General features: G+C 39.7%; 1 protein-coding gene across 3 annotated transcripts in view; it reads right to left on the bottom strand.

Moving 5' to 3' along the window:
• Positions 1–237: 237 nt before the first annotated feature.
• Tdg (Thymine DNA glycosylase) overlaps positions 238–15,682 on the bottom strand; it is an 84,434-nt gene continuing 68,989 nt past the window's right edge. For 2 of the 3 annotated variants that reach the window (XM_017614998.1, XM_017614997.1), the window contains exons 3-6: positions 10,176–11,066; positions 9,949–10,114; positions 4,824–5,186; positions 238–4,755 (exon numbers count right to left, since the gene is read on the bottom strand). In XM_017614998.1, coding sequence (XP_017470487.1) covers positions 1,132–4,755; positions 4,824–5,186; positions 9,949–10,114; positions 10,176–11,066 — 5,044 coding nt within the window. In that variant the 3' untranslated portion in view covers positions 238–1,131. The remainder of the gene's footprint in view (positions 4,756–4,823; positions 5,187–9,948; positions 10,115–10,175; positions 11,067–15,682) is intronic. The other variant, XM_017614999.1, reaches the window with a different exon arrangement.

Genomic DNA, 15,682 nt, shown 5'->3' on the forward strand with positions numbered 1-15,682 from the left:
AACAGTTCTAACTTTTAATTTTTTCATAAATTTAACTTTTTCGACGTTTTCGAAAAAAATGTTTTTTTCGGCGTAATTTTGCAGAACTTTCTTTTCCTTCTCAGGAACCCTAGAACTTTTGAAAAGCTACTCAGAACAGTTTTTCAAACATTCAACTTTTTCAACTTTTTTGAAATTTTTTTTTTTTCGGCGTAATTTTGCAGAACTTTTTGTTTCCTTTTCAGGAACTTTAGAACTATTTTTTATTTGCCGTTTTGCCACATGTCCTATGCTGCGTGAATCTGGCATACACAATTTTCAAAGCAATTTGTTTTGTCAAAATATCCAGAACTTTTTTTTCTTTTTCAGGAACATTTTTTTTTTGTCGTTTTGCGTCATACCGTATGCCAACTTCACAGACATCTTCTTTGTTTATTCGAGAGATAATGCGAGCGCTTTTTGCTCATATTTAGCGTGTAGAAGAGAGAAAGTGGGTATAACCCGGCGGCGCACTGCTAAATGGGGTGCATTGCGTAATTCATACAAATAATTGATTAAAACGCCGCTGACCAATTTAAAATAGTAATGCACATTGTAGGAAGTCTGCTTACAATGTGCATTATAATTTACAAATGAAACGCAATTGTAATGAACGCCCGAAGAGTAATCGGTTACATCATCCTTTCCGATTACAAAGCCAGCATGTAAAGGACGCTAACCACAAATCGGCCATTATTATGGCAAAGTAAGTTGAAGGAGTGTTCGATTACGTAATGTGCATTTGCGCCGCTGGTAAGATGTCTTCATAACTGTCGCATACAAGGCTGCGCCCTGAAAATTGTAAGTGTGGGTGCCCACAAAGATCAGATACAAGGTTGCCAATATTGAAATCAGTTTTAGAAATTCACACCACAAATTCGTTAGTCTTTGGTTGCCTTAGTTGATTAATCTACATATAGTTATCTTTAAAGGTGTATTTGAAATTATTTAAATTAATTTGAGACTGTCTAGCTTGTGATCAATCGGTGATTGCTGGGTGCTAGTCAATCACAGCACTCAATAGCTCTGCTATGCAATAAAAGTAATAAGCTCAGCCTTTGGCGTGGCCCAACCTATCACCCCATAGTTGTAATTTAAATTCGGTGTTCACCATCAGAATCCACCGTAACCACCTATATCGGACGGCTTCAGTCGATCAAACATCGACAGCGCATGTGCATGGGCGTGCGGATGTGTGGCATGTGGATGTCCCGGGTGATGTGGATGGTGTGTGTGGTAGACGGCAGCAGCGGCCGCCGCAGCTGCAGCAGCTGCCGCAGCAGCCGAAACAGCGCCAGGAGGTGGGGGTGTATTCGCCTCCGATGACTGGCCGTGATGGGCATGAATTGTCGACGGATAGTTGCCTTGGGCTGCTGCCACAGCCGCGGCGGCCACAGGATTACCGTAGCCATACGGATAGTTGGGGCTTGGTAAGTGGAGCGAAGTGGCTTGTGCTGCGCCGGTTACGCTGGGATTGCAATATGGATTGCCATAGTCGCTGGCGGTGCTGTGTTGCCCAGCGCTGTATGCGCCATGATGATGGTGGTGGTGTGCCGGATGATGTGCCGTCAGATGGTGGTGGTGGTGTGTTGGTGCTGGCGCATACATGGAGTTGACGCCGGCAATATGAGGTGATAGGTGCGCATGGGGGTCCATATACATCTGCGGATGGGCAACATGGTGGGCGGCATGGTGTGCAGCCACTGCAGCAGCAGTGTTTGTTGATGTGGGGGAATTCGCCGCTGCTGCGGCCAAGGCGGCAGCCGCCATGAAATTCGAATGGTAGACGTTGCTGGCTACAGCAGAAGTTGAGGTGGCCGACAGGGAAGGGTAGTTGCTATTGCTGCTACAGCTATTGTTAGATGTAACGGATGAAGCTGCTAGATTGCTGACAGAAAAGTTGTTGTTGCCCATGCTGTGCAAATTCGACGTGGATGGGCTGTTGTACAGACTGGTAGACGTTGAAGAGACTGCGCTGCTTACTGGTGGTGTACATGTATTGGACGCATCTTCGGCCATGCTATTGTCTGCTGGACTGTTAGTATGGTTGGCGGAGCTCGTCAGCGGTGTTGAGGGCAAGAGAACATCTGTCATTAGTGGTGCGCTCACTGAACTTCCGTAAGGCTGGTGAGCTGACAATTGCTGCTGTTGATGGTGTTGATGGCGTGGAGACATCATAACTGGCGAAGAGGCTGCGGACGAGTTGAGTCTGTGGATGCTGTAATTTCCAGGCGAGTTCGCACTGAAGAGCCCAGTGGTTGGGTGCGGTGTGTTGCTGCCGCTGCTGTTGTTTCCAGTAACTGTGTCGCTTGTGTCTGACACTGCGGCTATGCCGTTAACGGCGCTGTTGGGTGTGCAATAATGATCAGCATGCATGTCGACCGGTGGATTGCCTGTGCCAAGGTTCTGTACATTCTGCTGGTGTTGCTGTTGCTGTTGCAGGCTCTGAAGGCGACTCTCAACAGCCGCACTGACCGAATTGTTCGACATCGCTGTTGATATGGATGCCGAGTCGTTCTCCGATATTGTGGGAATTTGATCAACTAGTGACTCCAGCCCGGAAAGACTTTTGCTGCTAACATCGGAAGCCAGGCGTGAGTGATGGTGCGTAATGTGGCTATGCTGGCTTTCGGCCAGATGCTGGTGTTGCTGTTGCTGTGTCTGATGATGCATGTTAGGGCTAGAATGCTGTTGTTGTTGCTGGAGCTGTACATGTGGCGACGAAATATTATAGTTGCTGCTGACGAGTTCATCATAGTGTTGCTGGCGCTGCCATTGTGCGTGCATTGAAGAAGTCGATATTTCATGAAGTGGGTTCCCCGTGTTCTGCAAGTGTTGGGGGTGATGCAGCTGTTGGTGCTCGTCAAAGTTAATCGTCTGTTGTTGTTGCTGTTGCTGCTGGTGATGCTGAATCTGCTGCTGCTGTTGTTGTTGTTGATGTTGATGGTGGGCATACTGCGCAGGCAGGGAAAGTCCAGTGTGTGTTCCAAGCCACTGCTGGTAATGATCGGTCGTTTGATGCTCCGATGCTGGCTCGTCCCCTGGACTTGTATAGCGCACGTTTTGTTGCAACTGCTGATGCTGTATTCTCGAGTGCTGTGGTATTGTAGGTTGTCGCTGGTTCTGCAGTTCTCTATCGTGCTCACTGCTGAGGGACGCACCAGTAGCGGGAGGTTCGAAGTCCACAGCGCAGATGCTTGGTGAACTAGGCGGTGGCGATTCGCCCAAATGCGATTCGTGCGAAGCCGAAATCGATACGGGTACCGACGAGTTTGTTGGAATTTCGTTGCCAAGGTCGCTCACTGAGTTGGCCAACGGTGTGGATACCGACAAGCTTTCATGATGTTCAGAGCTATTCGAGTTTACGCCCCGGGAAGTATTTTTGGCGGCATAGAAACTGTTTACGTTGTTGCTTCCATTGCTACCGCTAGCGTTATCTATGTGTGCGTTAACTAAATTTGTGGGGCTTTCCATAATACCGCCGCTGTTGTCGAGCAGTTTGTCACATTGTTGCTGATGTGTTGGCGGAGTTGATTGTGTGGAAGTAGGTGGCGTTATACCAGCATATGAACAGTTTAGTGCTGGCGATCTCATCGGCGAACTAGAAGTGAACATTTGCTGCGTCTGCTGCTGCGCTAAATCCTTGCTGCCGTAGATAGTGTTGGACTGCTGTTGAAGTTGTTGTTGCATGCATTGGGGTGAATTGTTATCTATGCCTGTAAGCGCTTGGATCGACATTGAATGCGGCTTGACTTGAATAAGTGAATTTGTCATTTGCTGTGTTTCAGGACTGGGCTTCACCTTCTTCGGTCGACCTCGTTTTTTCTTTGGTGTCTCGCCATTGCCATTGCCCATACCAACTCCCAACAGTGAATCGTTAACGCACGTGCCACCTGCGCCCCCGCCCATCATTGACAGATTCAGTATGTTGCCAAAGTCGTTATTGCCCGGTATCTGACCCATCATTTGCATACGATTACGTGCAGAAGGGTTCATTATGTCCTGTTCTTTGACCTTCTTCGGACGGCCGCGTTTCTTTTTCTCGGGCAACGATGGTCCGTGGTATGAGTTCATCATGTAGCTTTCGTTATTGGGTTGTTGCATTATGGCACTTGGAACTGCGTTTGGTGGTGGGCCTGGTCCGGGTGCATGACCAGCAACGCTCTGCCCGCGTACGCTCTCATCGGGCCGATACGTGTAAGCAGGTTCAGCGGATGCTCCTTGAAAGCCATGGAATTTATCTTGGTCCGAATGCATGCCACAGCTCGGATCGGGAACGGCACCAGCTATATGATTGCCACTACAGCTGGCGGCATCCCGGCAAACTCCAAGAGCCGTACCACTCAAAGCGTTGCCGTCGTTGTTGATACCACTATTTCCGTGCGGCTGCGTCAAAATATTTGCGCCTTCTTCCATTGACCGCATTTGCATGCTGTTGTACATAATGCCAATGCCATCGGGCGTGCCGGGCATTCCCGAAGCTGCCACAGATCCATGTAATACGCCTGCACCTGATGGAGCCACACCAGCAGTGGAAACGAGATTCTTTTGATTCTCCTGGTCGCAAACCTGTTTGATTTTCTGTTCGGTGAAAATGCATTCAGATTCATCCATATGTGGTATTAAACCATTCAAGTAGTCGCGAAATTTCTTAAGCGCAGCATAAAAGGGAACTTTATCGGCAGCTCGCGGTAATTGTGCGCATCTTGCAGATGAGGAAGGCATAACCCAAACATACTAAAAAAAGCGAAACAAAATTAAGGCGTTGTACAATATGAAGCTGAAATTTTATTAAAAGTACTTACCGTTTCAGTACCTTCCACGCACTCCGGCTGCCTCCCAAAATTGAAATCTTTTTTACCAGAGAAGACTTCAAAAATAAGTTTACCATTAAAAACAGCGATTTTCGGGCGAAATCGCTGTAGTTTCTCAAGTAAAATGCGACTACCCTCTTTGATTTCTTTGCGTGTCAAATCGGCTGAGCCCTTAGTCGCACGCTGCACCATGTTTGTGAAGCCTATGCCATATTTCAACAGTTTGTAGTCTTGTTCGGCGCTCATTTGTTCCTGAGTGAGGCCAGACAGATAAAGGCATTTCCAAAAGTGGTTGCCAGGCCCAGCATAATGATGACCCTTATATGCGGCGAATAAGCCAGGATTGATGCCAATCTGCGAACGATGAAAACATATTATTCGTTACGGTACTTTTGTGATATTAAAATTTAAAATTTTAACCCAAAGTGATATATGTATACTTCTACTTAGTATATATTTATTTTTTGAGAGCTCTTTGACTTGATGTTTTTACATCACTTCATTCCTATATTTTTGATCTAATTTTACTTTTTACTATCTTAGGTTGGGATAGTCAGGGTGAATTTGGCCGCTTCAGAAGCTGTCCTATGCGATAGCATTAATACGTGGCTGTGAATGATAACCCCAAACGAGGTTTTTAATCTCACCGCGTGTATTACCATGAAACATTGACTTTTCAGAGCCCGCACCAGTAGCGAGAATTGTGGCTTGTTGCCCATACGCTAGTTTTGGCCATCGAGTTGACATGCGACCCATCTATGCAAGTGCAGTTCACAGGTATACAATGGTATTTTCTCCCCTCTATACTCCGTAAGATGTCTAGACAACTCCATAACCCTGCTGCTTCCTGCAATATTGCTATAGTCTGTAGCCAAGTGACCAAGTGACAAGATATGGGACCATGTAGACAATTGAGTGGGAAGCAAGATAATTCCAAACCATATATACTTAGTTCCTATCAAATTACTTCACATAAATCAAGTGCCTTTTGACTTGCTTTAATGATTTAGATATTTCATTATCACGTGTACGTACGAGTGCGTGGTTTGTACTTCGTTTCAAAATATTTGGATGCATACTTTTAGGCATTATTTTTTATAAAACTCCTCAACAATGGCTACTAAAATAAACAACAAATAATTTTTTTCTTTTTTTTACGAGGCGAAATTATTTGATTTCATCACGATTTGCTTATAAATTACTAATGAGCCGCAAACTACGATAATGTGAACATGATTTAATGAGACCAAGGCCGGACTCCCCCTTATCGTGTTTGAATGTCAGCCACCTCAACCGTCCCCTTTTGTTATGCTTTTTATACCTTTGGAAAATGTGAATGGAGGGAAATCAGCTCGGAGGTGTTTTTTGCTTGTAATATCGACGAACCTTAACTATGTAGTACGTTTGGCATGGAAAATTTTTAGCTAGAGGTGGAGAAAACATCGATAGCACTATCAATGCATCGATGTTTTTGCATTTTCGCTAAACATCGATTATTGATGGCGACTATCGATGTTTCCTTTGTAAACCTTAAACCTCTGCGAATGTAAATTACAAAAAGTTAAAAGAGAACAAGCAAAAGGCATGAAATTTATGAAATTATATTAATATATGTGACCTGGTCTACGGAAAGGGGGCTTAGGTGTCAAAAAATCAATTTTCACTTTTTGGTTGATTCGGATGGAAGATGAGATTCTTTTTCACGTGGTGAAAAGCAGAAAATCCTAACTTGCTTAGAAGTGTACTAAAAATGTAGAGAAAGAAGAGTAAAAATATATATATATAAAAATGTTCCACACTAGCAACTTACACGATGAACTATAATAATATTCCGACCAACAACAACACTTACTGGACCAACAACAACACTTACTGGACGTCCGGCGCGGAGAACAATTAACGAGATAATGAGAAACTGACGAAACGAGTTGCTTACTTTTAACAGCTTTTTCACAGAAAACTAGTTTTCGCACGTAAGCTCCCTTTTCGTAGACCAGGTCACATATAACCTTTCTTAACAAAAATCAAAATATTTTTGAAGACTTTTAATGAAAAATAGTTTATCTCTTTTTTTTAGTAGTTTTATGTTAACCCCATTGAATAAAAGTTTTACATTTTTACACGCTTTTATTTAACTTCTCTTCAACTTCCCAATGTACTAGAAATTTAAAACTTTCATCTTAGTTCAGAGCCCGATGACAAAGCCAAATTGAAGACGAATTAATCCGTTCCGTTGGCGCAGGTGTCGAGATATTTGGAAACCCGGTATTTATGTTCCGATCATATTTGGAATGTATATTACTTACATGGAAGGAAATAACTCACCAAAAAAACTCTTTGATTTATGTCATTTTCAAAACCATATTGGGGCGTATTCATAGTCAAATTAAGTTCATACTTAAATCTACTTGCGGTTTTTTGACATAATTTTATTCCTTCTACGCAGATGAGGTTAAAACTAATTATGCGAAAAATGCTCCTTTGGCGCGTACTCTCCGTGATTTTAATGAGATCTCGAGTTCTGTCATTTTAGATTTCTCTTTGCCTAAAGATGCTTTTCTTTCTTTGTTATATACGGTTTATTGATTATATAGTACTTTTTCTAATTAGGTCAAAAATATTTAACTCATAATTAATCGCTTTAAGTAGTCAGTAAGAACTTTGTTTTATTGACTTCACGAAAAAAAAATAATCGAACGCTGAGTGGAAGATCGACCTATCTCGGCAGCCAGTTCAAAAACGCTCTATCTCAAAAAACTTTTCAAAAACGCTCTATTTCAGAATTTTATTGACAAACACCCTATGTATGTCACTTCAAAATGTATTGAAAATGTGCTGAGATAGGGCGTTTTTGAAACGAATTCTGAAATAGGGCGTTCTTGAACAGTTTTTTGATATCGCGCGTTTTCGAACGGGCTGCCGAGATAGTCAAAAGGAAATTTAAGGTTTGCTCAATGGGTTTCAAACAATTTGATGTATAATTAATTTTTGTGCGTTCAATTTAAAATTTTACGTTTTTTAGCATTGAATCGCGCGGTTCCCGAGATTTGCCCATATATCTATCATTACTTTCATTGCAGATTTCCTATGCCATTCACAAAATACGCAGTTTGTGATGAAGAGCGCGCTGGCTACATACATACTTATTTGTCAAGGACAATTGCCGAGAAGGATATAGCAAACCTGAATCCCTCAATTTAAATATTAATTTACTTATTAAATGTGAAAATGTAGCCGTTGTTTAACGAAAATGCTTTTTTAATGGCTTTATAATGGTGTATCATTTAGAGAAATCGGACATCAAATAAAAAAGTTAAAGATTTAGCAGTTTTTACAAGGTGCAAAAAAAATTTCATTTCCTGAAATACCCTCCCAGAGAGTGTTAGAAAATTTAACTGTTTTCACCCATACATCGTGATTAGTGTTGTTCCGATGTCGCCATGTACTCGATTCCTCTACTCTTTAAAAATATCGAAGAAAAGTATCGATGCTACAAATGGTACTTACTCGTATCGAACTCATTATAACATTCCGTAGAAATGATTATATAAATTCTTATTTCCCATGATATATACGGTGACCATATTAACCAACGTAAAATAAAGGAAATTTTTTTTTTTTCAAAATGATTTGGGAATACGTATGTACATACAACTTGTACGATAAAAGTACCTTACCCATATCGTAATTTAAATGAAATATTTACCAGTTGATTTACCGATTGCGAAAAATGAAACCCAATCCTTTTCAAGGTCTTCCTTTGCTACCAAAATGCGTTTACCACGCCGAAGCCAGCACACAGTGGTTCAAAGTTGGAATTTAATGTTCATAATTCACCGTAGTCTTCATTTTTCAACAAATTTTTACTAAAAACCGAAAAAAAACTATTTTGGTGAAATTTTTTTTATAACATTTCAAACATTTTTTTATTTTTGTAAGTTTCTCGTTTTGGCGAACCGTACAATTGTTTTCAATTAGACTTGTAACATTTATTAACTGGAACAGGAGAAAACATTTTCTTCAAAATTGACACTTTTTCTGCATTTTGCACTAAAAATAAAAATTCACAAATCAGGCTCAACTGGTCTTTTCAAAAAAAAAAAATATCAAATAAAGTGATAAAATGAAGGCTCCAGTGAATTACGAACACTAAATGCCAGTTTTGAACCACTGTGCAGCAGGGGTTTATTGTTCTCTTTCAAAGGAACTGGAAACTCAGCATACAACACGATCCTGGCCACAAGTTTTCCTATGCTTTATAGATTGTGCAAAGATTACCTATTAAATAAAAACCCTTAAGTTGGGTGTGAAACGAACTGGCGAAGGTTTTCATTATATTTTGTAAAGGACATTTTTATTTTTCATATTCTAAGTTTAAAAATTTACCTCTGAAAATTGAAGAGCTAATTTAAAGGACAGTTTGAGATATAACGGACAAAAGGCGTTCTTTATTTTGAAAAAATTATAAAATATATATAAAAGTTAAAACAAAAGACTGTCCTTTAAAATAAAGGACGGATGATCACCGTAATGATATAGCATTTACGCGGCGGCATAATTCTTTGACCTTCCGACCGAAAAGAGTAGCCACAAGTTTGATAGAGTACTTTCGGCTAAAACCTATAGAAATAGTAGCCGTAAATCTTGCAAGACCTGAAAATTTGACTTGTACGGAAACGCAGCATTAACAGTTTCTTAATTTCTTAAGCCAACTTCACTTATTACCGCACTGCCGAAGTCCGATTCTACAACTGCTCAACGTTACCGCTATGTTGTTTTATTTTCTTCATACAAGTTAAGGTAGGATACAACTTGAGGTATAAACGTGTTGCCAAAAGCACGAAGCATGATTCATATATTGTCACGACCAAACATCTAAATACGTGGAAAAGCAAGTTAATACTTTAACCGCGTATTTGATACCCAGCAAGTACTTGTGGGAAGGATTCGAGTACAAAAAGTATTCAGTACTTGAAGAAAGTATCGAGTATTTACTCGTAGTTACTTTTACCGGAACAACACTAATTATTATGCGAGCTACAAAATAATTAAGATACACATTGGCTAAGAAAATGTTTAAGTTAATAGTTATAAACAATCGGAAATTTACACTCACTATGACTATATCGAGATTATCACATAGATGGTCGGGTAGTGTGCGCTTAACAACTTCCTCCTCAGACATTCCATTGAAGCGGTCATGTTTCTTGCGCTCCTTGCCCTTCATCAAACCGGTGACGGTATTTTCGTTCGCATTCAATCCGGGGTTATCCGCAAGTCTGCTTAAAAATCATAGACGCGAATTTAAAAAACTTTCGATCAGAGATAATGCAAAGTACTTACTTGGAAGCCAGTTCATTGTTGGGGTCACCTGCTCCTCCATTACTGTTGTTTCCTGGTATAATTTGCATAGATAAAGGCAGCACGCCGTCGGCACCTGGCTGGATTTTCTTTTTGCGACCCCGCTTCTTTTGTGGTGGCCTCAGGATTACGTTATTCTCACTAAAAACAAACTGGGACGGCTGTGCTGGCAACTGCTGTTGATGCTGCTGTAGTGCCTGCTGTTGTTCACTCTCGGTCAACATATTCGCACCGGCTGTTGCTAGCTTTATTTTTAGGTTGTACTCGATCGACTCTTGGATTTCGTTATTGCCCACTAACAACTGCTGCTGCTGTTGTTGATGTTGACGTTGCATGCTGAACATTTCGTCCACCTGACCCATCACACCTGCTGCAGCACTCATATAGGACGCTGCCGCATCATTGCTTCTAATCACTTCTCCGACGCCATTGAGCTGCGGTTCTTGAACCATATTCGAGGCCCTATCATTTATGGGGTTACTTGCATTCGAAGCAGGTGCATTTGCAGTGGATATATCCTCGTCCATAAATGCGTAGGGGTTCGCAGATAGATTTGTACTCGCGGCACCTGAGAGTTCGTCATTGGGATTTTCTGTATTTCTCAGATCATGCATCACTTGCTGGGCCAAAGACTTGTTTTGGGCTTGCTGTTGGTTGACTACGTCGCCAACAGCGTGTTGTGGTTGCTGCATTTTTAATTGTTGCTCTTCACACTTGGGTGGTGGGATAAGGTTGATACCGTGCTGCAACTGATGCTGTGGCGTCACCGAATGCGTCGAAGAGCTGTGTGAATTCGGGGTGAGCACATCTCCGGCACTGGTTTCGTAGCCGTCATCCTGATTTTCATGCTTGACATTGTTTGGTGATAGAGCACTGCAATAAAACATGCAAAAGTACCGTTACTTACTGCGCACTTTTAAAGTTTTTGCGAATGAGAATCGAAAGCTGCAAATACGTAGATAAAATCAATTCCGAATAAAGCTTGCTACCTCCTTGTTTTGGCTCTATACAAACTAACTTAGAAATATTTGCGAATGCTTTAGCAGGAAATCCGATGTCGGTTGTGATTACATAGTTCTCCACAACAAGAGGTGTTTAAGAATATAAGACAAAAACATGCTTCAATTTGGGGAAACTGGACCAGATCATAGTATGTTTAAGACAGATTTTGGCCACAAACTTGTCTCTACCGCGCAAAAGTGGTATGGCTCTAAATGAGGCGAAACTGGGAAGTCAAAACAGACATACATATATTCTCAGGATTTCTGGGGGAAAGCATAGAGGAATAATGAATCTCTCTGCGTGCAATTAGGCCTTAATTCGGCAATGACTTACACACACAGCGTCTAAGGATGTCAAAAACCTTGTTTGTAAATAACTTCGTAAAGTTTGAAACACCGAGCTTTGAGCTGGTGGGAGCACTTTTATATAGGAAAGAATATATATTTGGTCCAACAGCGTGAATATTTAGTTTTCATTGCAATAACTTCAAAGAGAGGATGACCGATTTTGCCGAGGACGGAGTATGGTACCAGAAATCAGAAATAAGCATACAAGCGCTTTGATGTGCTTTTCGTCCGTTTGATGTCGAAGAGCTGTAATGACAACGAACAGCCGAAATCTTTCAAATCGACTTAAAAAGACCACCTCTTATCGCCCGGATTCAAATGAGCAGTGGAATTTGATCTCCCAAACTCCTTGTACCGCTGTGGGTTTAGCACCACTCACATGAAAATAACTGGTATGACCAATTAAGCCCCAGCCACTTGCGATGCGCGGTATAATTTAGATATATACCGAGGAAAGTTGAAGGAAGAGAAATATCCTTTTAAGAAGCAAAAAAGAGAGCCAGAAAACCTTGAGTGCGAAGAGTTTGAAATGTCTTCAGGCTAAGTCTTCAAATCTAGGGCTGCTTATTGCAAAGAAAAATATGGAACTTTGGTAACAGAAATCCAGAGTACATTTGAATCAGGGTTGTTGCGAATATTATTCCCAAATAAAAGTCCTTTCTGGATAATAAACAAACGGCTTATCCAAATTAAACAAGTTTGGTATAAAATGAAAGAGGACTTAAATTTAAAACTAAAATGCCTAAACGAGGAAAGCCACATATTGAAAAATATTTCAATAAAAAATGTTAATTAATCACCATAGAACAAACCTTGTGTCAGGTATATGACTTTTATTAGTATAGAATTATAAAAAATATAAATAGAGGTCGTTCGTTATTTCTGTTTAAAAGCTTTTTCAGTCCTCTTTCATGTGATACCAAATTTGTTTAATTCGGACAGGCCGTTTGTTTATTATCCGGAAAGGACTTTTATTTTGGAATAATATTCGCAACAACCCTGATTTGAATTATAAAAAAGAGAACACTCCTCGCTGTTGAATAGCGAGATAAACCCAGACAAAGAAGAGGTGAGAACAGCAATAATTCGGGTGAAAAACACGGACTTCCAGAGTACACTTGGGATACAGAGAGAATACTTCTCAAGGATATCGAACAGCACACTGGTGGCGGGTTTGATGAAGATCAACCCAGACAAATTTTTTGGAATTAAACTCCTTTCCCTCCACTCGACCAAGAAGAGATGAGAAAAGCCGTAATAAGGCCCCGTGACGGACGGTATACCGGCTTTGCTGTTCAAAGACGGCTGCAGAGTTGGATAGACTCATCTTGAAGATATTAAGTGCTATAAAGTTGAAGATTATAAAATTTTTTAAGTGTAAATAAGCTGAAGGATCAGTTGAAAAGAGAAATAAATTATCTCAATCAAAATTTCCGCGACAGCCACAAAAATGCAATTGCCAATATAGCAACTCAGTTGCCATTTGCCCTTTTTAATACTAATTCAGCCCATTAGTGTACATTGCCTAATCCGTAAGAAGAGATGTCATGTAGTTTGATCCAATTACCGTGCGACAAGCCTACTTAGCATGGTATGGTCCTACCGACTGTTCCGTACCATTCATGAACCATTGAATCTTATGAGTGTGGCTTCAGGCGTGGCATATCCACCGTTGACAAAATTTTCATACTGCGTCATTTCTAGGGATGCAAACGATGCATCCATGTTTTCAAAATATCGATGTTTTGCTGGTCGAGTGAAAAACATCGACATTGATCATTCGCGTAGCAAGCGAGCGCTTGTTCCCGGAAAATGGTGCAACCATCACTCAGGATAGAAGTAGGCTTTTGGGGACTAGATTGTCAAAGCTTCCTTTCTGAACTCGATTTCAAAAGATACATCATAATTATAGCAACACACTTATACTTGTATTGAAATATGCCCAACAAGCATTTCAGTAAATGTTTTTAAAAATAACTTAAAGTAAGTTTGCTGTAATAAGCGTTAAATAAGCATTTTTAATATTAAGCTTATTAAAAGTTTTTTCAAACAAACCTTTAATATGTTTTGAGAGCGAATGTTTATAAATAACTTACAGCCGCACTCAGAGTCGTTTAAAATTACTTTTAGAAAGATTACAGTTAAAAAGAGTGTATAAACACCGCTCTCAGTCAAAGCGAATTGGAGATCAGCCGTTCCGCTCAAATTCCAAATAATCGCATCAGTATTTAAAAGCTGATTAATAATATTCGTTCTTTTTCTTTGCCACGATTTTATAATTCCGAATAAAACTAGATTTTTATCACTTTCCATTATGTTAACTTATAAAATGTCAAATGAAAACAGCTAATTTTGTTTGCTTTTGAAGACGGTTACTTTGATGCCGATATAAAGCCGTAAGTATAAACACCAGAGCGAAATGTGTACGGTGTCAATGCGCTTTCAATTAAGTCGATTATTCTGTGCGTATAAACGTAGTAAATGTTAAGTAAACAAAAACCTTTACTTAACTTTTTAACGAATGATTTTGAAATTTTTTGTTTGTTTTCAATAAATTTCAATTTCGATAACGTCGCTGTAACAGTGGCAATGGCCTAGTGAGCAGAGCCCTTTCGTGCCATTCAAGAGATCCGAGTCCAATCCTCGCCAACGAATTTTTTTTAATACAATTTTTTTTTTAGTCTTACAGCCGCACTCAGAAACGTTCCTTAAATTAGCTCTAACGGGCACTTAACTAATGACCGTTAAATCTGTTAATTAATGTTTCCTCTCAGAGTTAAAAATTATAAAAATTCAAGTATGGCCCCAGTTGCGGCCCTTCATTTTTGTGGCATCACTCACTTTTTTCGTTCAGTTTGAAATAAAATATAAAAATAAGTATTTATATTATTTTGTGCGCACTGGCTCAACAGACGCAATGGCTGAGCGAGCAGAGCACTGGCGCGCTATTCGAGAGATCCGAGTTCGAGTCCTAGGGTAGGAAAATTTTCTTTTTCTTTATTTATTTATTTTTTCTTGTTCAATCTTTATAACCTATTTTTATTGGATTTGTTTTTGCTTTTTTGCTCTAATTTTATTTATTTTGATTTATAGATTTGATTATTTTGAAAAGAAACATTTTTTTAATTTAATTAAATTGTCTGCTAAAAGACAAACAAGACCAATAACAGGCCAATTCTGGCATTTGTCTTTCAACTCACCTCAATCTCCTCAATCTTTCGAGAGACAAAAGTCTTTATATTTCGGTAACAATCTTGAAAGTCCTTTTCTGTATTTCGAATAACTATTTGAAAGACGTGCTAATAGTGTTATTATATTTATCGTTTAGCAAGAAGTTTTCTAAAAACTAAACGAAATGAAAAAAATACTTTTTTAAAACAGGAAAAATTAAAAATTTGAGAAACTGAATGTGAAAGAAAAAATATGAATCAAAAAAGTTTCCAAAAGGTAAATAAAATAAAAAATATGAATTTTTTAAGCAATAAAACTTAAAAAAAAAGTAGTATTAAACAAAATTCATTGCCGAGGATTGAACTCGGATCTCTTAAATGGCACGAAAGTGCTCTGCTCACTGGGCCATTGCCACGGTTACAGANAAATAAAATAAAAAATATGAATTTTTTAAGCAATAAAACTAAAAAAAAAAGTAGTATTAAACAAAATTCANCTGTTACAGCAACGTTATCGAAATTGAGATTTATTGAAAACAAACAAAAAATTTCAAAATCATTCGTTAAAAAAGTTAAGTAAAGGTTTTTGTTTACTTAACTTTAATGTTCATTAAATGCCATTAACGAATCATTAACTGACTCTGAGAGGGAATTTTTTCAAATCGTTACTGAGGGACACCTTAAGTTAGGGATGCACAGCAGAGGTGCACGCAGTCGACGTCGCGGGCAACCTGCGCGCACGCGAGCGTGCTTGGCGAGGTGAAGTGAGCTGTACGGAGATGGCATCGTATACATATTAACCACTACACAATTTTTTTCAAGTACAAATGTGTGTATGTATGTGTACTTTTGCGACAACTGAGCCAGTGTGCATCAGGCCACCAGAAAAAGCCAATTTTTCTAAAACAAAAGCGCCAAATTTTTATTATCATGTTTAATAATTTTTTTGATTCAGTAAAANTTTTTTTTT

Source organism: Rhagoletis zephyria, unplaced genomic scaffold (assembly GCF_001687245.7).
Source record: "Rhagoletis zephyria isolate East Lansing unplaced genomic scaffold, Rhagoletis_zephyria_1.1 Rzeph_scaffold_00948, whole genome shotgun sequence".
Classification (NCBI taxonomy): domain Eukaryota; kingdom Metazoa; phylum Arthropoda; class Insecta; order Diptera; family Tephritidae; genus Rhagoletis; species Rhagoletis zephyria.